General features: G+C 36.5%; 1 protein-coding gene across 1 annotated transcript in view; it reads right to left on the bottom strand.

Annotated features, from left to right (window-relative positions):
* LOC150085960 (dynein axonemal heavy chain 8-like) overlaps window positions 1-22,470 on the bottom strand; it is a 1,559,705-nt gene that overhangs the window by 523,020 nt on the left and 1,014,215 nt on the right. Inside the window, exons 59-60 of the mRNA XM_090374756.1 lie at window positions 16,141-16,294; window positions 7,772-7,933 (exon numbers count right to left, since the gene is read on the bottom strand). Of these exons, the coding sequence (XP_090230882.1) occupies window positions 7,772-7,933; window positions 16,141-16,294 (316 nt within the window). The remainder of the gene's footprint in view (window positions 1-7,771; window positions 7,934-16,140; window positions 16,295-22,470) is intronic.

The following is a 22,470-nucleotide window of genomic DNA, read 5'->3' as shown; positions in this document are numbered from 1 at the left end:
AAAAAAGCCAAAGAAGAGAAGATCAAAGAGAGGAGATTCCAAATTGCCAAGTCTCTGACAGGGAATATCAAAACGGACATATGCACAAGTACCACCTTTGAGGAGAAAGGAATCGTACAGCGAATAATTTGGGCAGCTGAGATAGGCAGTAGTCATATCAAACGATAACTGAGATTCTGTTAGAAAAAAGTACATGGGGTTTGGCCGACTGCAAGTGGAAATGGACATCATTGAGATCAGAATTGAGACCACGTATCTTTGTGAAATGTGGAGGTTTAGATCTTTTCGCAGATAAGCTTACTCTATTAGTTTGATAATTCATGGTGTATTTGACAGTAAAAAAATTGGGAGGGCGAGATGCAGTATGAGGAAATGAAATTTTTAGATATGGTGTACACATGGTAAGAATATACCCAGATCCTTGATATAACATGGCCTCGACAATACTCCCTGCATACACATTACTCGGATTCTCTCGGTCACTATCTGGCAGAGTACAGGTAGCAAGGTTATACACTAGCTGGTCCGGAAGCCTCCCAAAAGAATTTTTTTTTTTTTTATGTACAATCCCAAACAAAAAGGGTATTAGAACCTATAGTACTTAGTACCGTGTTTGGGTTGGAGGTTGAGAAGATGAAAGAAGATATTTGTGGACATTGGAATTGAACTCCTGTAGACTGTAATTTTCAGGAAATATGTATGAAGGAAGGTTGTTCCAGAAAACGGCAGTTGAATGAATAAACGAGGAAGATGAAAAGTTGGTTCTGTGGGTTTGAAGTTGGACAGTAAATGGATGTTGGCTGGTGGCGGCACGTGTTCGGACTGTTTTGAAAGAGAGAGCGGGAATTATAGAAGCCAAATCAGAAAAACAGTGCCCATGGAAGTATCTGTAGAAGAGGCATGCAGCAGAAACAGTACATCTATTAGACAGCGATTGGAGAGACTTTGTTAAAGATGAATCATTAATTAACTAACTGCCCTCTTCTGAATGGAATCGAGAAGCCTGAGAGAGCTTTTGGGGGCACCACACCAGATGTGGGAACAATATTCCATGGTAGGGCAGATTTGCGATTTATACAGAGTGAGAAGATGTTTGGAATAAAAGTAACACCGAGAGCTAAAGAAAAAACGAAGTTTTTTAGATGCAGAGGAAGCAATATTTGTAATGTGCTTGTGCCAAGAGAGATTAGAAGTCAGGGTAATCCCCAAAAGAGATATATCATTTTGCCTAGAAATCGGAGTGTCACTAAAGATAAGCATAGGAGCAGAAGAATACTTTTTTGTAAGATATAAGACAAGACTGAGTTTTAGAAGCTTTGAAATCAACTAAGATTGGCATTTAAGGAATTGGTAGCAGATTTTCGAGAAATTGAAACTGATTGAGCAGGGCAAGGCTTCTCAAAATGGAAAGTGGAATGCAATGTGCTATCATCGGCAAAACTATCGATAGGATTTCTAGTCAATGGAAGAAGGTCATTAATATACAAGAGGGAAAAGAGCGGGGGAAAGAACTGAACCTTGGGGGGCATCGGCATTAGTGGAGAAGTTAGATGACAGAGAGCCCACACCCTCAAAAGTGAGGATCAGAGAGAAAACTGGATAACCAATTACTAAAAACAGTTGGCAAACCATAAGTTGGAAGCTTGTTTAGAAGACCTTTATGCCAAACATGATTGAAAGCCTTGGAGATGTCAAGAGCAACTTGTGTTTCACCGAACCTTTCCATTGAATTAGTCCATAAATGGGTAACATAAGCCAGAATATCATCAGTGGATCGACACTGACGGAATCCATATTGGCGATCATTGATCAGACAGAAGGTTTCTAGGTAGTTTAGGAGTTGGCAGTTAATTGATTTCTCTATTACTTTAGATAGAGTAGAAGTAATTGCAATGGGACGATAATTGCATGGGAGGGATATTTCACCCTTTTTAGGAAACTGGCAGGATATGAGCAAATTTCCAAGCAGGAGGAAAAACACCTTTGGAATAACAAAGTGAAAAAAGCGGCAAAGAATAGGAGTAAGTTCAGGAGCACAGGTTTTGAGAACAAATGGAGAAATACCATAGGGACCTGGAGCTTTCTTAGCATCAAGATTCGTCAAAATCCTTCTGACATCCTTTTGACGGAAGACCACAGGAGGCATTGAATGGAACGTGTTGAGAATGGTGGGAGGTGTTTTACCAAGATCATTAATACACGAGTTGGAAGAAAAATGGGATGCTAGCAGGTCAGCTTTATCCTTGGCTGAAGTGACAACAGAACCATCTGGTTTTGACAGAGGTGGAAGAAGAAATGGGCAAAAGTTGCGGCCAATAGCTTTAGCAAGAGACCAGAATTCTTGGCTACCATTAGGGCAAGAAGTAAGTTTTCTACTCTTAGACTGTTCAAACTCTAGTTTGGACTGATTAATAACTGCTTTACAATTGTTGCGAGCTTTGGTTTAGGCAGAAAATGAAACTGAAGAATTAGAAACAAGGTGATTACGATATGCAACATTCTTCTCTTGAACAGCCTTAGCACATTTATTAGAAAACCATGGTTTAGAAAAAGGACGAGATTTTAAAGTGGAGTCTGGGATAAATGATTCAATTCCTGCAAGAATAATTTACTGACACGATCTGAGCAAACATTGACATCAGAAGTTTTGAAACAGTAATCCGACCAAGGAAAAGAAGAAAAGAAATCTCGCAGGTAATCCCATTTTGCATTCTTGTAATGCCAAACAACACAAGATTGGGAATAGCCATGAGATAAAGGCCCCATTGGAGAAGAGACAATCACCAAGTTGTGAACTGAAGTGCCTAAAGGACCTCTCACTTCGACCATGTACTTAGAAGAGTTGTTTGTGAGAAAAAGATCAAGCATGTTGGCTGTATGATTAGGTCCGGTATTCTTGTAGATAAATGAAGAATCTGTGCTAGGTCATTAGTAATCGCAAAATCTCTGCATCTCGTCCAGCTGGGTCAATGTGACTAGAAAACGGAAGCCAACTGGAGTTGTGAACATTAAAATCACCAAGAAAAATTACCTCATTGTTAGGAAAGCTGGAGAAAGTCAAGTTGCAAAGAGAGGAAGTCAAAGAGCTCTAAGTGATTAGTGAAGTTGGGAGAGCGGTAGAGACAACAGATGAATTTGACACAATGAGGTAGAGAGAGATTTTAAGCTAGAGAAGATCAAAGAGAGGAGATTCCAAATTGCCAAGTCTCTGACAGGGAATATCAGAATGGACATATGCACAGCTGTATGATTCCTTTCACCTTTGTGGTGAAAGGAATCATACAGCAAATAATTTGGGCATCTGAGATGAGCAGTAGTTGAATCAACCGATAACTGAGATTCTTTCAGAAAAAGTACATGGCGTTTGGCAGACTGCAAGTGGAAATGGATATCGTTGAGATTAGAATTGAGACCACGTATATTTGTGAAATGAATTAGGAAGTGCTAGGGAGGTTTAGATCTTTTCGCAGTTAAGTTTGCTCTATTAGTTTGACAATTCATGGTGGGTGGGACATGCAGTATGAAGTAATGAAATTTTTGGATATGGCATACACATGGTAAGAATATACCCAGATCCTTGACATAATGTGACCTCGACAATGCTCCCCACATACACACTACTCGGACTCCTTACAGTCACTATCTTGCAGAGTAGATGTAGCAAGATTATACACAACATGATCCTGAAGCCTCCCAGAGAGTTACCAATAGGTGTGGTCCGGTGTACTAACTAGCGGCCAGCCAGCGAACACTGTTTTAGAGCTGTACCCTCAAAATGTAAGGAATATTGGATCTCGCCACAATGTTCATCATAACCTCAAAAGTCATCAATCAGTTTCTACAGATCTAAAAAGGCCGGCCGCTAACTAGCGGCCGGCCTTTTTAGATCTGTAGCCTCGAAATGTAAGGAAGATTGGATCTCGTCATGATGTTCATCATAACCTCAGAAGTCATCAGTCATACTGTATGATGGAAGAGATGGGCAAGGGTTGACCGGAAATTAACTCTGGAGACTAAACATGGGTTCCCCCACTTCAAGCCTCCAATAAGCAAAGTGGTGGTATTTCACCGGTTGATGAGAGTCATCTACCACCTAGTATTGGCTGGTAACACAGAGGAGTGACATTCCTCCATGTAGTGTGGCCGCCACACCTCGACCTCTGCTTACACTGGTTCACACCTGGGTGGTCACCCACAGTGTGCATGTGCATGGAGTTTATACCCAGGATTAGTCTTCCAGCAGTCTATTAGCATTAGCATTAGCAGAGGCATATGATGCAAGAAAGCAAGCTTATTCAGCATCAGCCAAAAAAAAAAAAAAAACACTCCCATTTCACCCCTCCGTTCGCTCGAAATACCTGTCCAGTTGAGCCTTAAACTTATTTAGGCTATCAACTTCCATGACAAGGGATCGAAGTCGGTACCACCAACCAACCACCCGCTGGCCAAAGGCAAATTTCCGCACATCTTTCCGACATCTGTCTTTCCTCAATTTGAATTTATGTCCTCTCAGATGATTATTCTGAGCAAGATGAAGAATCTCATTGGCATTGAGCATGCTCAAACCATTCAAAGCCTTATACACCTCTATCAGATCACCTCGCCGGTGCCTAGTCTCCAGACTCTGTAATTTGCAAAACTTAAGCCTTTCTTCGTAAGAGCAACCCTTTGTTCCATTCACTAATCTTGTTGCCCTTCTCTCTACCCGTTCCAGCAGCTCTACATCCTTCTTGAAATGAGGCCTCCAGACCTGTATACAGTACTCAAGATGTGGCCTAACCATTGCCTTATACAAGGGAATAATCACCTCCTTATCCCTGCTAGAAAAATTCCTGTATATCATTGACAAGACACCATGAGCTACTCTTGCAGCCCGTCTGCACTGCTCAGAGAACTTCATATCTGCCTGCATAATTACCCCCAGGTCCTTTTCATTCTCCACCACTGTCAGTGTAGTACCGCAGAGTTGATACGTTGCTCTGGGTTTACTGTTTCCCATATGCAGTACTTTACATTTGTCAATGTTAAACTTCATTTGCCACCTCTCAGCCCATCTGTTCAACCTTTCCAGATCCTGTTGCAGCAGCACAGCGTCAGTGGCGTCCTTAATAACCCTGCCAACCTTTGTATCATCTGCAAACTTGGACATTAAACTTGATATCCCATCATCAATATCATTCATAAACACCGAAAACAACAACGGACCCAACACTGAACCCTGAGGAACTCCACTAATAACATTAGTCCACGTTGAGCAGTGTCCATTGATTACCACTCTCCGTCTTCTGCCACTCAACCATACCCTTATCCATAGCAGTAATTTGCCTCCAATGCCACACTGCTCCAATTTGTGCAGCAGTCTTCCATGTGCAACAGTATCAAAAGCCTTTCTAAGATCCAAATATATAATATCAAAGTTATTCCCTGCATCCAGTTCTTTTGTGACTACATCATAGTATCCAATCAAATTGGTCAGGCAAGACCTGCCCTTAACAGACCCATGCTGCATCTGAGCTATAACTGAATTCTTGTCTAGATGATCCTGCAGTGCTTCTTTAACCAGTGCCTCCATTAATTTACCTGGAACAGAAGTTAAACTAACAGGTCTATAATTACTTGTGTCAGCCTTTGATCCTCCTTTGTGAATTGGGGTTACATTTGCACATCTCCAGTCTATGGATACCTCCCCTGAGTCCAAAGAAGCTCTCATAATTATGGATAGGGGTTTGCTTACTTCCTTTGCTGCCTCCTTTAATATAACTGGATAGATCCCATCCAACCCGGGTGCCTTTTTTATGTTTATCCTCAACAATCTCTCCTCCACTTTCCTCTCAGTTATTACAAAATCATCCAGCTCACTGCCAATGTTTACTTTACCTACATCATTCTCCTTCCTGAATAACTCCTCATGCGTGAATGTAGATGCAAAATACTTGTGTAGATTGTTAGCCACCTGAGCAGGATCCTCAACCGTTGAACCATCAATATCCAGTGGACCAATCTGATTCATCCCTTTCCTTCTTGAGTTTAAATAGTTAAAGAACTCTTTTCTGTGTTTCTTTGCATCCTTTGCCAAGGATTTTTCGTAGTCTGCCTTTGCCTGCCTAATCTCCTTTGTGACTTGGTTACAGACCAACTTATATCTATCATAGGCTTCCATGTCACCCATTAATTTGTATGTATCCCATGCATTTTTCTTCTCTGCCACATGTCTCATTAGTTCATCTGACAACCATTTAGGCCTAAACCTTGAACAATATTTCTTAGTTGGTATGTAAAGCCTGGTAGCCTCCAAGATTAGTTCCTTGAATGCTTCCCATTTTGAATTTGCTGTTGGTAACATCATCAGTTCGTCCCACTGTATAGAATTTAAATACTGTCTCAGACCATCATAGTCGCCTTTACGAAAACTAAATCCACAAAAGCCTTGCTAGTGCACGAGTGACCAACCCACAAATTCCAGTCAATATCTGGGAAATTAAAATCCCCCATTATAAGACTCTCTGATTTACTGGCCCACTCTATTTCCCTGTACAATATCTTATTGTACTCATCAGAGTCATTAGGCCTATAGCACACTCCTACTCTCAATTTTGATTTCCCTATGTTTATGTCACACCAAACTGACTCGACACTGCCCTGTCCATCGATGTCGACTGGCTTCACTTCCTTGGACTTTATGTTTTCTTAACTAATAGCATAACCCCTCCTCCCCTCCTGTCCTGTCTATCCTTTCTATACACATTGTATTCCCCAAATTCCAGTTCCGCATTCCTTATATCTGTGTGACACCACGTCTCTGATATCCCAACAATATCTGCCTTTGATGTTTTGAGCAATACCTCAAATTCATCAAATTTATTTACCAAACTCCTAGCATTGGTGTACACGCAGGTATACATGCACCTGTTTCTATTCTTGGCTACCCTAACACAACCCATGTGTTTACTTGTACCGCAATGACTCCCAGCAGTCTCTGAAATATCCTGCAACTTGTTTTTCAGGCTTCTGCTCATTTCAATAGAAGCAGTGCAAGAATCACTTCCACCTCTGCCAGTGGCTACTGTTAATCTATTAGATACTAAATACTATTAGATACTAATTAGATATTAAATACTAATATTAGTATTTAATTTATTGTGCAGCAGTCTTCCATGTGCAACAGTATCAAAAGCCTTTCTAAGTTTCAAATATATGATATCAAAGTTATTCCTTGCATTTGGTTCCTTTGTGACCACATCATCTCAATTTTGATTTCCCAGTGCTTATGTACACCAAGCTGACTCGAAACTGCACTGTCCAGCCATGTTGACTGGCTGTACTTCCTTGGATTTTATGTTTTTTTTAGTCATCTTGTAGTCGTTTTTTCAATACGTGGTTAATGTTTTATTGTATTGATTGACCAAATTGGTAAATAATAGTGCCGGGTCTACATCACATGCCTTTAGCCAGCCTGTGGTTGAATGGTGGTACAAACTTCCATCAGTCGTTGTAGAAGTTTATAGCTTAAATAGATTCAAGGTAGAACTAGACAAACATTTGGTGCGAGTGGATGGGTGAAATTAGAAGGAATTTTTTTTTGGCTGATGCTATATAAGTTTGCTTTCTTGCATAATGCGCCTTTATTAATGCTTCAAATGCAATTAGAAACTAATATTCACCATTGATGAAAAAGTTAAATGGCTTGAAACATGGAATGTCAAAGAAACTGATGAATTACAAAACTTCCAAGTAAAATTATTAAGATATAGCATTTATAATAAATGCTTACAGGTGAAAAACATAGCACTACATGAAGATTGTTTCTTGCTCGTGTCATAAAGAATTCATATAAATTCTCTGGCGTTATTGCTTTTTTGGATTCCTTTTTCATCACAGGTATAAGTGATCCTATAATTTCTTGAAGTTCATCTCGAGCAAACAAACTTGCTACCTGTTTAAAAAAAGAAATTTAATAAAAACTGATAATATACAGATATGAGATTTAAAACTGTTTTAGGGAAATACCGTATTTCCCCATGTATAAGACACCTTTTTTCGAAAAATTTGGGGTATAAAAACCGGGTGCATCTTATACAGTTGTTGTAGATTTTTTTTACTTGCATTTCCCGCTTTTTCGCGCTTGTTGTCACTGCGCTCATTGTTTCGCACTTGTTACTGGTATATTAGGTTACGTTTTACCATGTTCTGTCCAGAAATGGCTCAGAAAAGATTTTCGTACAGTGCTGAATTCAAGTTAAAAGTGATCCAGTTTGCAAAAGTGAATGGAAATCGTGCTGGTCTTCCTCCAACTGAGAAAACAATCTGAGACTGGCTATGGGAAGAAGAAATCCTACTGAAAATGCCAAGGCAAAAGAAGGCCATGAGAGGCAAGTCAGCAAAATGGCCTGATTTAGAAAGGGAATTGAAGATATGGATTGAGGAGCAAAGGGTAATTGGAATTTCTGTGTCCACAAAGATGGTTCAGCATGAGGCAAGAAGAATTGCTGCTGAAAAAGAAGTTACTGATTTCAAAGGAGGACACAATTGGTGCTTCAGGTTCATGAAACGGAATGGACTAAGCATGCGTACACGCACCAGACTTGCCCAAAAGATGCCTGAAAACTATGAGCAAAAGGTCTTTGAATTTCATTGTTTTGTCATTCAGTGTCGGAAGACACATCAGTTTGAGTTGGGACAGATTGCAAATATGGATGAAGTCCCAAGTAACAGAACTGTTGATAAGAAGGGGGTGAAAACTGTAACTGTGAAGACAAGTGGACATGAAAAGAGCCATTATACAGCTGTTCTAACTTGTGCTAACCAAGCTGCCTCCTATGCTGATTTTCAAATGCAAAACAATGCCAAAAGAAGACATTCCTCAAGGAGGGTTGGATGGATCAGGATGGGATGAAGATCTGGTTTGAGAAAGTTTGGAGCAGGAGACCAGGTTGGCTCTTACACAAACCTGCCCTATTGGTGCTTGATCAGTTAAGGGCACACATAACAAAAAATACAAAGAAGATTGCTGCAGAGCAAAACACAAAACTTGCCGTCATACCTGGCGGCTTGACATCCTAGCTCCAACCACTTGATGTCAGCATTAACAAACTCCTCAAAGCTGCCATGAGAGACAAATTGAACCAATGGATGAAGTCTTCTGGGGACAATTTGACACCAGCAGGAAGAGTGAAGAAACCAACTATAGGAGAAGTTTGTATCTGGGTGAAAAGATCCTGGGATAATATCAAGATTAAGATCGTTGTCAAGTCATTTAAGAAGTGTGGCATTTCAAATGCCATAGATGGAACTGAGGACGAGGCATTATATGAAGACAGTGATTCGTCATCAGACACAGATGAGGACAAGCTAATGGATGGGAGTTTTGACAGTGATGAGTTGTATGAAATTTATGATGAATAAAACTTGAGTTCAATAACTTTATGTAATACATTTTTTTTTTTCAAATTTTGGGCCCCAAAATTAAGGTGCGTCTTATTCATGGGGAAATACGGTAATTCGAAATCACTAACTTTTTTTTGATGAATAGATGGTATTCTGATCTCAGAAAATTAAAAAAAACACTATTTTATCGAATACCTGCCAACTTCTATTATTTTTCTAAATAGGAAGAATTTATGTTAAAAGAAAATATTAGAGACTATAATAACTGAAGAATAATACCATCTTGTTAAAGATAGATATTTTTACTGTTCAGGACAATATATGAAAACTGATAAATGTATATCACATAAAATTTTCATGAAGTATAAATAAAATTTGAAAACATGCAAATTTCACATCCCTTCCAGAAATAGATTTAAATAATAATATTTATTATTTTATAGTGAAATAAATTTTGTCGCTGCTGACAGATTTTAAGTAAAATTTTATTTTTAAAAAAAATGTGGGAGAGCGTGAATTTGTGTGCTTCCCCATATATACATGCTTAACACTTACCAAGCTTATTTTGTTTTTATAACTTTTAATACTTTTATCACCTTCAGTACTTTTGTGCATAATTTTTATTTTAGCTTCATTTTCTTTTTATAAAGTTACCATAATATTGTACTTTATTTATTTTTCAGTGATATTTTATTTTTTATGGTTTGTTGGTAGTTAATTCCTGCTAGGTGAGAGAATTTATCTAAAGAATGTGACAGGGGGATAACTCCTAGATGACTGCCAGTGATGGAGAGCTACTGGAAGGAAGGAGCTGGGCCGATCACAAGTAGGGATTGTTGGGTTCTTGAATGTATCCCTAACACAGCTGGCACACCTTGACTTTTGCAAAGCTGGATAATTTCAATTTTAAGAGGAGACAAGCACCATATTTTTAGGAAAAAGGAAGAAAAGAAGATTTTTTAAAATCCAAACGTTGGACTTTAAATTAAATTTCACTGACAATATATTGCACTTTATATTAAGGTGTAGACATAGGATTGCTTACCAGTATAGTATGCTTTCAAACATTTATTCATCTAGAATTTTCCTGTGTATAAGTTTCTCCTTGGATTACAGTGGTCGGTAAAAAACCCCCCATTTTTTTCACGCATTAAAATTCAGGGTGATTCTAGTAGATTTGACATTGCTGAATTCAAATATGGCAACCATATTGCTATAACACCCACCAATTTTAAGGGAGAAGGGATTAAATCAAAAAAGTAAGTTTCTAGTAAAAAAGATTTTATGTTTTAAGAAAATGTTACATACAGTACTAAATATTAAACAATGGGTCTATTAACCTTATTATATTTACAAAAATGTTTATTTTATGTGATTAAGAAACACTTATTTTGTAATTTTTTGCCTTTTATAATCATTCATTTGGAGTCCAAATGTGTCTGCCACCATATTTGGACTCCATTTTCCCTGTTATCTTTTTTCCACTTGAGAAATATCATGGTGAAACCTTTCGCTGTGTTTATTGCAGACTGCTTCCAAGTTTTCAGGAAAAAAATTCTAAATGGGAATATAGGAAATGAAGCTTTAATGACATGTTGCATCCCAACTCTCTGGACACTTAATTTAGCTCATCCACAATTTCACTGTAATTCTGTGATTTCTCACTGTCTAAAAATTTCCTGCAGGCGTTTTCAAATGCCTTCCAGGCACTTATATCCATAGCATTTAATTTTTTAGTGAATTCCTCATCTTGGAATACTTTTGCCTCAAACAGGAAAATCCTCCTTTTTTGTCCATTGCTTTGACAAATATTTTTAACAAGCCTAGCTTGATGTGCAATGTAGGTAAATAAATTTTTGACTTATCCACCAAAGGAGGATGTGCTAAATTTTTCTGGCCTGGTGTAGTTTCTGAACAATCTGGCCATTTTTTACTCTGTAGTGGCAGTCGTTCTCCTGTCCTGTCCCACTAAATATAAAATGCAGTGGTATTTATCATATCCACCTTGTAACACAGTCAGCAAAGTTACCACTTTTAGGTCGGCACAGATATTCCATTTGAATTCTTGATAGCATATTTTTTGCAAAAGAACCTGTAGGTTCTCATACATTTCCTTCATGTGAACTGCATGGGCCAACTGTATAGTAAAAAAAAAAAAAAAAGGTAAAGTAAAGTAAACTGCAGCCATTATCAATCCACTGCAGGATGGAAGCCACCTCAACAATTCAAGTTGAGGGGAAATGGACCATAATCTACCACACTGGTCCAGTGTGGGTTGGCAGATTGATTGTATTCACCACAGGGGCTTGAACCCTGATCTACTTAAAGAGTGCATGCTACTGCACTCCCACTCCTGACCACTCAGCTACGGAGACCGCTCTGGTATAGATAGAAACTTATTTCCGTTATGGAGTAAAACAGCTTTCAAATTGACTTTGCATGAATCAATGAAAAGCCTCCACTGCTCGGGGACATGTTCCAGATGTAACTCTTTCATTAATTCCTGGACACTGTTACAATAAACTAATGCACCCTCCATGGAGTAATAGGTTGTTATGTTAGATTGCCTCTTCCTATAAAAAACACCTTGACATGCTTTTCAAGATTCCACTACTGAAGCCGTGATCCTAGTAATTGAGTCTTGGTTTTGGAGAGCTCCAAATCTTTGACCAAATTGTTCAATTCTAACTGAATGGTTAGATGCAGCTTTGCAGTTCATATAAATAATAGCAGTAGTGGGCTCCCACTAAAATTTTTATGTGGAAGTTTAACTGACCCTTCATTATGACAGTCCTCCTTTTTCTAAGAAAAAAAAAAACACCTTTGTGCAATAGACAATATATCTTTAATAATTATACATTAACACAGAAAATTACTTGAATTTTTTTTATAATTAGTGTACATATATAAATTATGTAAAATACTATCAAAACAATAATTTATGTTTCTATTTATTTATTTATTTTAAAATTTTATATATTCATTTATATTTATTTCACTTTCTTAAATGTATGCCACTATCAACTGGGTTACCTGTCACCCAATCAACCATTTTTCTGGTTAATTCTTGGCTGTGAATTTCTTATCTCAAGTGGTTTCATTTCAAAGTTTACAGATTTATGTTTTATACAGCACATAATCTGTGTGAAAGCCATGAAGTTATGCGACTTTAATTTATCAGCATCTGGTGCCTTAGGAAAATTCCTCATCACATATCTCATCACATCACAGGTACCATAAGGGCTCCATCAGTTTGATGATCATTGGATCTTGGGATCAAAGTTCCAATGATCATGCCATGTCTATTCTAATTCCCATTTATATAAACTTTCATCCATGGATAAATTTTATTACTATTCAGCAATTATCATGCTCAACAAGTATGGTATTGACTGTGCCAAGGCAGGCATTGAAGGATTATCTTTCCCCAAAAAACTTTGACTTCTTTGATCTCTTGTTATTCATTTTGTATTGATACAATTCACCATATAATAGGATTTTTTTTTTTGAACAATTGATAGCACGGAAGGGGAATTTTTATATATATTTCATCACATAAAAGTTGAAATCCATTAAATCCTAATTACCGGATTTCAGGCTTTTACTAGTTCACTTTGATAAAAGCCTTAACTTTAGACTTTTATCCTCTAATATGGTAAATTCTAACAGTCTATATTACTCTGTTGATTCTTACTAATACAGATTCAACATTCTATATTAGAAAACAAATTTCCTGCTACAACATGCTTTTTCCTTGCTTTTTGTATTGAACAATGGTCCAATGATGCTCTTCAGATGCAATCTTTAGGCATCATTAGTGATGTGTGGCCATAAACATGGGTACCTTGACCAGGCACCTACTCAGGTGGTCCATACGGAGGAGGATTCATTGGATCACAGTCTTGGAAACATCACTGATTGTCCCCTTTTTAAAGTCCATGATCAGCTGTTCTACCAGTTTCAGTATATCAGCTTGTACAAGGCAGAATAGCCTATGTTCACCATAACTATTGATGAATCGTGGACACCTGCCAGTTGCCCAGTGACTGCTGCATCCACATCCATTCACTCTCAGAACACCCTAACTACAGCATTCTGTGAACAGCTACAAGATTTGCAGTTTCTGGGCAACTGGCAGGTGTCCACGATTCATCAATAGTTATGGTGAACATAGGCTATTCTGCCTTGTACAAGCTGATATACTGAAACTGGTAGAACAGCTGATCATGGACTTTAAAAAGGGGACAATCAGTGATGTTTCCAAGACTGTGATCCAATGAACCCTCCTCCGTATGGACCACCTGAGTAGGTGTGCCTGGATCATATTTCTTGCCCATTTTGATCAAGTACTTCATATGGGAATCATGCCCTAAACCTGCAGTATCACATTTATGGTCCTCACTGCAATGCATGCCACTAGTGGGGAGGAATGGCTGATTGCTAAAATATGGAGGTAGTCACAATATTTCACTGGACTGTGTGTGTGTGTGTGTGTGTGTGTGTGTGTGTGTGTGTGTGTGTGTGTGTGTGTGTGTGTGTGTGTGTGTGTAACAGGAACAAGAAAACAAAAAAAAACTCCCTTGGAAGAATCAAATATAATATGACCACCACTAGTGAGAATATGTGGGAAGGGGATTTTTGCCCACCAACTTATTTCACCAGTGTGTTAGTTTCTGTTTATTTTTCAGAGCTCAGCATGTTCCACAAATTCATTCATTATATAACTTCCTAATAAAAACAGCTGTGGAACTGAGAATTTAAAAAAGTGAAGCTGCAACAACACTGTCTTTATTACTTTGCTGCCCTAATAAAGGCAGAGAGTTTTATTTCAATACTGGCAATGAAATATCTGAAATTGTATAAACACATCTCTGTGTTCAATTTCCTCTAGGAGTCATGTTGATCTCTCCACGTTCTCCTTGGTTTCTCATTAAGGACTGATACAATATTCAGGGATCAGAATGTATTCACTAATATAGTCTCAGAACAGCTGTTACAATGGTGCTTTTAATCATAGACAGGTAGCAGACATATATATATATATATATATATATATATATATATTTTTTTTTTTGTAATGCTATTTGTATAAAATGATATCAGTTTGACTTGTGCATAAATGTTTTGTCTCTGATATGAGCTTCATCCTAAGCTGAAAGGCATCTTTTGTCACTGGTAGACAAAGATGGAAACTGAATGCAGATATGTGTACAATTTTCAAATTATTTCAATGCATGCATGCATGCATTGAAATAAAACCCTGCAAAATTTACTGCTTTGCTGTGAGGAGCAAATGTGTCTGAATATTAAGGGTTAAAGTTATGTATAACTTTTGTATTTGATCAAATGTAAGTTTTTCTTCCAAACGCTGATTGCACTTAGATTTAATAAATTATTCACAGATTGGCATACACTTGCTCCTAGAACCATATGTAATGCGGATCAGTAATTTGGGAAATAGCTGTCATGATGGTATCCGGAATTTCAGACAAACATCAGTTTATTATTTTTTTTTGTGATTGTATAAAATAATCTTATTAAATTTGTATTAAATTGATTGTATTAAATAATCTGTTTGTATAAAATAATGTTAGCAATTTAGGTAAACTTTTGGCCAACGGTGTCTTTTCTAATGTTAACTTTTAAGCCTAAATCTAGATGGACGAGTTGGCCTTGTGGGACCAGAGCAGTAAGGTGAAGGGCAGTAAAGTAAAGTGACAAGATAAGTGACCATATGAATTCAGAGATGCATAAACTTTCAAAAGATGAACTATATTTATTATACACAAAAATATAGTATTGGAACTTATACCTTGCCTTTAGCACAAGATGTAAAATGCTGATTTTATTGATTGCATAGATTTTACAAACATATCCACATATTTCAGAGAATAAAGAAACTAAATATTCCTTATGCAAATTTACAAAAGTAGTCATGATATTATACAAGATAATTATAAAGTATCTAGTCTAAAGACATACTATATGTCTTTTCAAATGCTTTAGTAAAATGTTCTGAAAGTTGGGAGGGGAAAAACTATTTTGTCCAGTGTGCACTTCATAACTGCAAATTACTGAGAAAATTTACATCATCATATTGTTCAATCTTCTTCCATGAGGTAAGTTAAGAACATGCCATTTAATGCAGGGAGTTGACTGATATGTTCCTTAAATGTTACACATGCCGAGATAATAAAAAATGATTTTTTAATAAATACAGTCTTGATCCTCACAAAATAATTAGTTTCTCCTCTAAAAAGGTTGATTACTCACACTGCTTTCTCTATTTCAGGATTCAGTTGCTGTTCCATGATGCTATGTATTTTAAGGTTGCATTCTATAATTTAACTTTAATTCTTGAGCTATTTGTCAACTTTTATAAAATAAACCTATTGCTTGATCAGAACAGTAAAAGCAATATCCTTTAATATGAATTTTAGAAAGTAAAATATAAAAAAACAATTAAACCAACACAAAAAATGATACTCAAAACAGGAGTACAGAATTATATAATACGTTACTATAGCCAGCATATCCTATATTTTGCAAAAAGTTCAATTCTTAAGATCCAGAGGCATCAGGAGAAGAAAATGTTTGCAAATATAGAATCACAACTGATGATACAAGAATAAAATTCAGTTTGTATTTGGTCAAATTAAAAGATTAAGATTAAAATTCTATACTTATATATTTGATGCAATTTTATGTATGAATTTATAATTTGAGAATTTATAATATAAGCAGCAATAACCTCACCTCACCAGAACCCAATATTGTATTCATATATTCTAAAAATGATTCCTCCTTAATTTCATTATCTGTAAAAATAAAAGTAACCCCTCTTCCATCTTTGCCAGCCCATCTGTATAGTGCTTTTAAATCATCTGCTAAGTTAGTAATACCATAAGTCCTGCATAGAAAAAGAAATATGCAAATGAGCATCACTTACTCTATTACATAATATATACAGAGTTAATACAGGTAGCTCTCATTTTGCGCTGGTCCGATTTGTGCCAATCTGCAATGGCACCAGTGACTAACCACAAGGCCGTGAATATTTATTTTTGCAATTTTTTTATAAATTGAAAGTTTAAAATCATCAAAAAAATTTATCAGCATCATACTGTATTATGTATCATGCACTGTTCATGTGATCTGTACAAGTGATCAAAGGACAATTTCATCCAAACAGAGATGAGAAACTCACCCACCCTCAAAGTAGCCACTTGTGGATTCACTCTCGTGGTGGTAAAGGTCCATATGGTGAAGCACTCAGTTGGTTGTTGTTTGTGCTATTTATACATGTTGTAAATTTATTACACTAACATTTTTTATTAATTGTGTTATTAGTGATAGCCATGTGCAGTTTTTGCCAATCCACTAGACAGTGTGTGACATAATTAATAAAGTTTTTAATTTAATAGAATAAAGAGACACCATATCTGGTCAAAGAAGTTGAATTAATCCAAAGATCAACGTGAAAAAGACACATTGATCTATCACATTGGAAGATAAGATGGAGGTTATTCGGAGTATGGAAGCTGGTGAAAGCCACCCTAATGTGTGTAAGGCTGTGAATATGACTCCAGCGGCTATTACTACAATTACGAAGAATGCTGATAAAATAAAACAATCAATGCAAAGTGTTACCAGAGTAAATGCTACACAAGTTAGTTACAGCAGAAGTAAGCTTTTAAAAAAATGGGGCAATTGCTGACACTTTGGGTCAATGATCTGAACCAAAAAACTTTCTCTTGATTCAAGCTGTAATAATTGAAAAGACTAAGTCAATTTTTGAAGACTTAAAGAAGAAAGGAAGTCAGGTCAGTGCAATGAAATATTTTTGGCTAGCAAGGGCTGGTTCACAAGATTTAAAGCAAGAACTAAATGCAGAAGCATGGAAATTACTGGTGAGGCAGCAAGTGCAGATGTTGAGGAGGCTGCCACATTCCTTGCAGAGTTTCAGGCCATAGTAGAGGAGGATGAATATCCTTCAGATTTTGATGAAACAGGCCTTTATTGGAAAAAGTTGCCCTCAAGAACGTTCATAGACCATGAAGAAAAGGTAGGCTCCTGGGTTTAAAGCATCAAAAGACAGGATGACACTTTCGTTGGAAGCAAATGTGTCAGACAATTTAAAATTGAAGCCAATGTTGGTGTACTATTCTGAAACACCACATGTTATGCAAGGCTTAAACAAAGCCATGTTGCCTGTGTACTGGAAGTCAAATAAGAAGGCTTGGGTTACACAGGACGTCTTCTTGGATTGGTACACCAACTATTTTTGCCCTACTGTTCTCAAATTCTGCAATGAAAAATTTAACCAACCAAGGCTATCGTTCTTTTGGACAATGCCCCTGGACGTCCTACAAATCTGGGTGAAGTCAGTACACCTCTTAAAGTTAATGTTGTCTATATGCTCCCCAATACATCAGTTTTGCAACCCATGGACCAGTGGGTAACAGCCACCTTTAAAGCTTATTACCTATGGCAAACATTTACAAAGATGGTAAAGGCTTAAGGCATATCCAACATTACCATCAGAGAACATTGGTAGTCGTTTGATGTCTTTTTTTTTTTTTTTTGATTTGGTAGTTGTTGGCGCATCGGCTTCTGTGGCCATATTGCACCTCCCAAGGTTTTTGCAGTACTTTGATCCAAGCCCGAGGCGGGAATCGAACCTGCGACCTTTGGGTTGCCAGGCAGGTACTTTACCCACTCGGTTAGCCCGGTCGGCGTTTGATGTCTTAAAGGGCATCAATCACATTAGCACAGCCTGGCAGGAAGTGACTGTCAATTGTCTAAATGAAATGTGGCATAAACGTCTCCCAGATTTCATGTATAACTTCAGAGGATTCGAGCCAAAACAGAATGTTGTAGAAGACAATAGAAGGCTGGCACAAGAGGCAGGGTTAGAAAAAGTTATGGATGAAGATGTAACTGAGCTCTTGAAAACTCATGCAGAGACTCTTTCAAATGAAGACCTTGAAGAAGAGAAAAAAGAAGACTGTCCTATAAAAATTATGAAGACCAGTAATCTATAACAGATTCTTGCATGTGTAGAGTCCCTCACTAATGAGCTCTGTGACACTGATCATGACTGGGAGAGGAGTGCCACAGTTAAAAGGGGTATCGTATCAACCCCGAGCCCTTATTTTGAAATTCTTAAAGAAAGGAGGAAAAAATCCAGGCAATCAACACTTGCTTCTTTCTTCAAAAAAGGCAAGCTTCTCAACCAGGGCCATCAACAGAAGATCCTCAACCAGGGGATTCAAAAGCGAACTAAAACTTCAGCTGCCACTGTCAAAATATTTTATGTATATACTAGATATTATTAATTTATTATATGTACTGTATTTATGTAGGTTAAAAATAAAACATTTTTTTTTAAGAAGTCAGAAGGTCGCTTCGCTCCCTTCTGCCTTGTGTCACACAAAACTGAATTACTGATTCGTTTTCCGGTATTACAAAGAGATTTTTAGTTGCCTTCAATTGTCCATGTGAAAAACATGGTGATATTAAGTCAACAGCAACCTTAGATAATGTTTGACCTTGACTTTTGTTTATTGTCATAGAAAAAGCCAATTTCACAGGAAACTGTGTTCATTGAAAAATGAAGTTATTTATATTAATATTAGCCATATGGTGCAAGGAAGCCTGAGGCTTATGCTGCACCAGCAAAAAAAAAAAAAAAAATTCTGAGTTATCCTTGAGAGAGAGAGAGAGTCAGAAATAGAAGGGAATCACCAAGAAAGAGAAGAATGATGATATCCAGCTCAGGACCCTGGGTGTGCCAAGCACATAATCACCAGATGGGAACCCTCTGGGATATATTCCCCTTCCTTTGAATGCATATGAATCCATGGAATATATACATTCAATCCAGCTCTGTCACATTCACAAACCAAACATCTTTCTTACATGTAGTTTTGTGATATGAAAGTAGTCTTTTGTTTTTCGTACCTTTCCTTTTGTTAACTTTCTTAACTTATTATTTTCATATTTTTCAATAATCACTTTGTTTTCTTCGATATCAGGATTTTTAACTGCTGCTTCATACTAAAGATATTTTCTTTTCTTCTCAGCCTTTCTGATATGATCTTTCTCTTTTCTATTACTGCCATTATTAATAACATTGGTAATAGCTGAATAAACTTTTGAAAAAATGGAATTGTTGCCTTGAGACATATAGAATTCTAAAAATTAAAAGCACTATAAATATTCTTTTATATATATATCGAAAAATTGAAAGACTAAAAAATTAAGAGTATGCATAAAAGACAGATCGTCAATCACTTTGTTGTAGTATGATGCAACAGCAGTTAGCTACACCTTGCAAAAAGCACGTGAAAAAGCAAAATATTCTTTTTATATAGATTAAAAAAGTTTATTTCTGAGTTTTAAATACCACATGGAGGTAAAATTTTTGGTTCCCAGAATCTAACCCTGTGATTTTCCATTGGCTCCATTATATAAAGGGTACCAATTGCGCCTGTGGCCTCAGGAACTTAACCCCAGCATAAATAGAGGGCTACCTGTATAATATAATACAGACTTGATTTTGAGTTTCAGTGTAATTTTTGTAATTATAAATTAATTAGTTTAGTTAATATCCCTATAGCTATGTCTGTCCTTTGATTATTTGACTAAGTCTCAAATATAGTTAACATAAACAGATTGAAGGCATTTATACTAGTTTGTATTAACTAGTATAAATGTATTAACTAGTATATATGTATAAATGTATTTGTATTAACTAGTATATATATATTCAGAAGTCTGGGCCCAGGGCGCACGCCCGGTGCGCCCGCCGTTAAATCCACCTCTGTTTCTATCTCATACATAACCCTTTAGAACAGTCTGAACCAATGAATTTAAAAAAAAAATATTGGAACTGTTATTCCAAATTTAAGTAATGTTTCTGTAGGGGAGAAATGTGGCTGAAACTAAAATAAATACAAAAACTTCCTCAAGCACCAGAAAAAAAACAGAAACATGCATTGAAAATTTTATGTTGATCTGAATTTTTATTCTGGGATTATGCCTGAATATCAAAAATTTATTTTAATTTTTATATAGTAAACTCTAAAATCTGGCATTTTTACGATCCACAACTCCCTGAAATCTGGCACATTTTACAAAAAAAAAAAAAAAAAAAATCAATATTTCACAAACAGGAAACATGAATTGTATCAGCACATTTGTCTTTAAAGAATCCAAAAAAAAAAAAAAAAAAAAAAAAAGTGACATTTCACTGTACAAATTGGAGCAGTGTGCATTTGGGAGCAATTTACTGTTATATAAAAAGGGATGTTTGAGTGGCAAAAGGCAGACAGGGGATTGTGGTTATAAATGGGCACTTCTCTTCTTGGACTAATGTTATTAGTGGAGTCACTCAGAGTTCAGTGCTTAGTGATATTAATGATATTGTGAAGACATATAAAGTTTACTGTAGAAGACTGCAGGATGACGCAAATGTTGGCAGGGTGGTTAATGACAGGAATTAAGGATTACTACTGCAGAAAGATCTAAATAAATTAGGCAGTTGAGTTTATTTCTATAAATTGAAGTTTAGCACTGATAAATGCAAGGTACTGCATATGAATAGCAGTAATCCCATAATAACAAACCAATCAGATGCCACATGTAAGCTGGTGGAAAATGAAAGAAACCTAGGGGTAATTATGCAGTCTGACACGAAGTTCTGTCAATGATATATAGGAACTTTACAAGCAGGAACAAGGAGGTGATAATACATTGTATAAGGCAATGCTAGGGCACCCTAGGGTGCCACAACATTCCAGGCATGTCACTTAATTTAGGTTTAAAACTTATTTTTTAAAAAAATTTAAATTTCATTATAAAAAGGTACATCCTTATCTTATCTATGTGAGTTAGGATTTTCTGTGCTTACCACTATAAAAATTAACTAGAGTTAGACTACAAACAATTGAGGAAGAAATGAGAGTATCTCTCTCCAATATTCCACCTAATATCAAAAAGATCTACAAATCACACCAGGCACAAATATCTCATTGAAAAGTAACGTAAACCAAGTGTTTAAATACCTTCCATCGTATAATAATTTTATTCTTTATATAGATGTATATTTAGTACCTCTATATAAAGAATAAAATTATTATATAAATATATACAGTAGAACCCCGATAAGAAATTCCAACACAAGAAGTTTTTCCCTGTACTAGGTTTGGTTTCTTAAGTCCCAATTTCAACTCTATATATTGTAATGTATTATTTTTCCCCATTAGAAGTTTCCCAGGTAAAAAGTTTTCCGGCATAAAAAGTTCACGATAAAGAATAAACAGTGTATTATTATAATGATGTTTTCCCACCTAATACGTTTTTTAAATATAGAAATTATTTATTTTTAATATTAAAAATATTAAACAATATAAAAATTTATACTGAACAATCAAACAAGTTAGTACAAGCATCATTTTAATTCATAGTAAACCACCAAAGTAGGTGAAATGGAATCTTTTTTGATATACATGTATCATATATTGTGAATGCCTTCATAATGAGTTTCTCTGATATTGCACTACCTCCAATAAGCAACACTTTTGCCAATGGACAAGACTAATATTACTTATACTTGGCAGATACCACCACCCAGGAGTTGTGGGGAGGTGCTATCTGCTGAGAATCCATTGGTGAAGCGTTGCCTATTCGAGAATCCAGTGTCGAAGCATTGCTCATTAGAGGTAGTTCAATTTCAGGGCAACTCATTGTGAAGGCATTCACAATATAAGTTACCTCTTATTTGTTATCAGGACTTGGATCATTAAATCAGAAACTGTTTAAATTTCGCTTGTCTCTTACGGAACTCTGTCATTGCAGTGGTGTGGAAGATTGGCAGCATGTGTTGTACTCTTTTTCCTCATACAATGAATTTCGAGTAACTCTGCAGAATGCAATTCTCAACTTTTCATCGGGATTAGAATCTAATTTTGTATCAAATGTGAACATTACCATGCCCTTCATGATTTTGCTAAGGCAGACTTCAATAAAAGGCTTGCAATTCTTTCTGCAATGACTGCACCTATAAATGTTTCAAATTCAGCT

This window comes from Mastigoproctus giganteus, chromosome 5 (genome assembly GCF_048544385.1).
Source record: "Mastigoproctus giganteus isolate SK-2022 chromosome 5, ASM4854438v1, whole genome shotgun sequence".
NCBI lineage: Eukaryota > Metazoa > Arthropoda > Arachnida > Uropygi > Thelyphonidae > Mastigoproctus > Mastigoproctus giganteus.
Note: the sequence above shows the minus strand (reverse complement) of the source record. Positions and strands in the feature narration are given on the sequence as shown.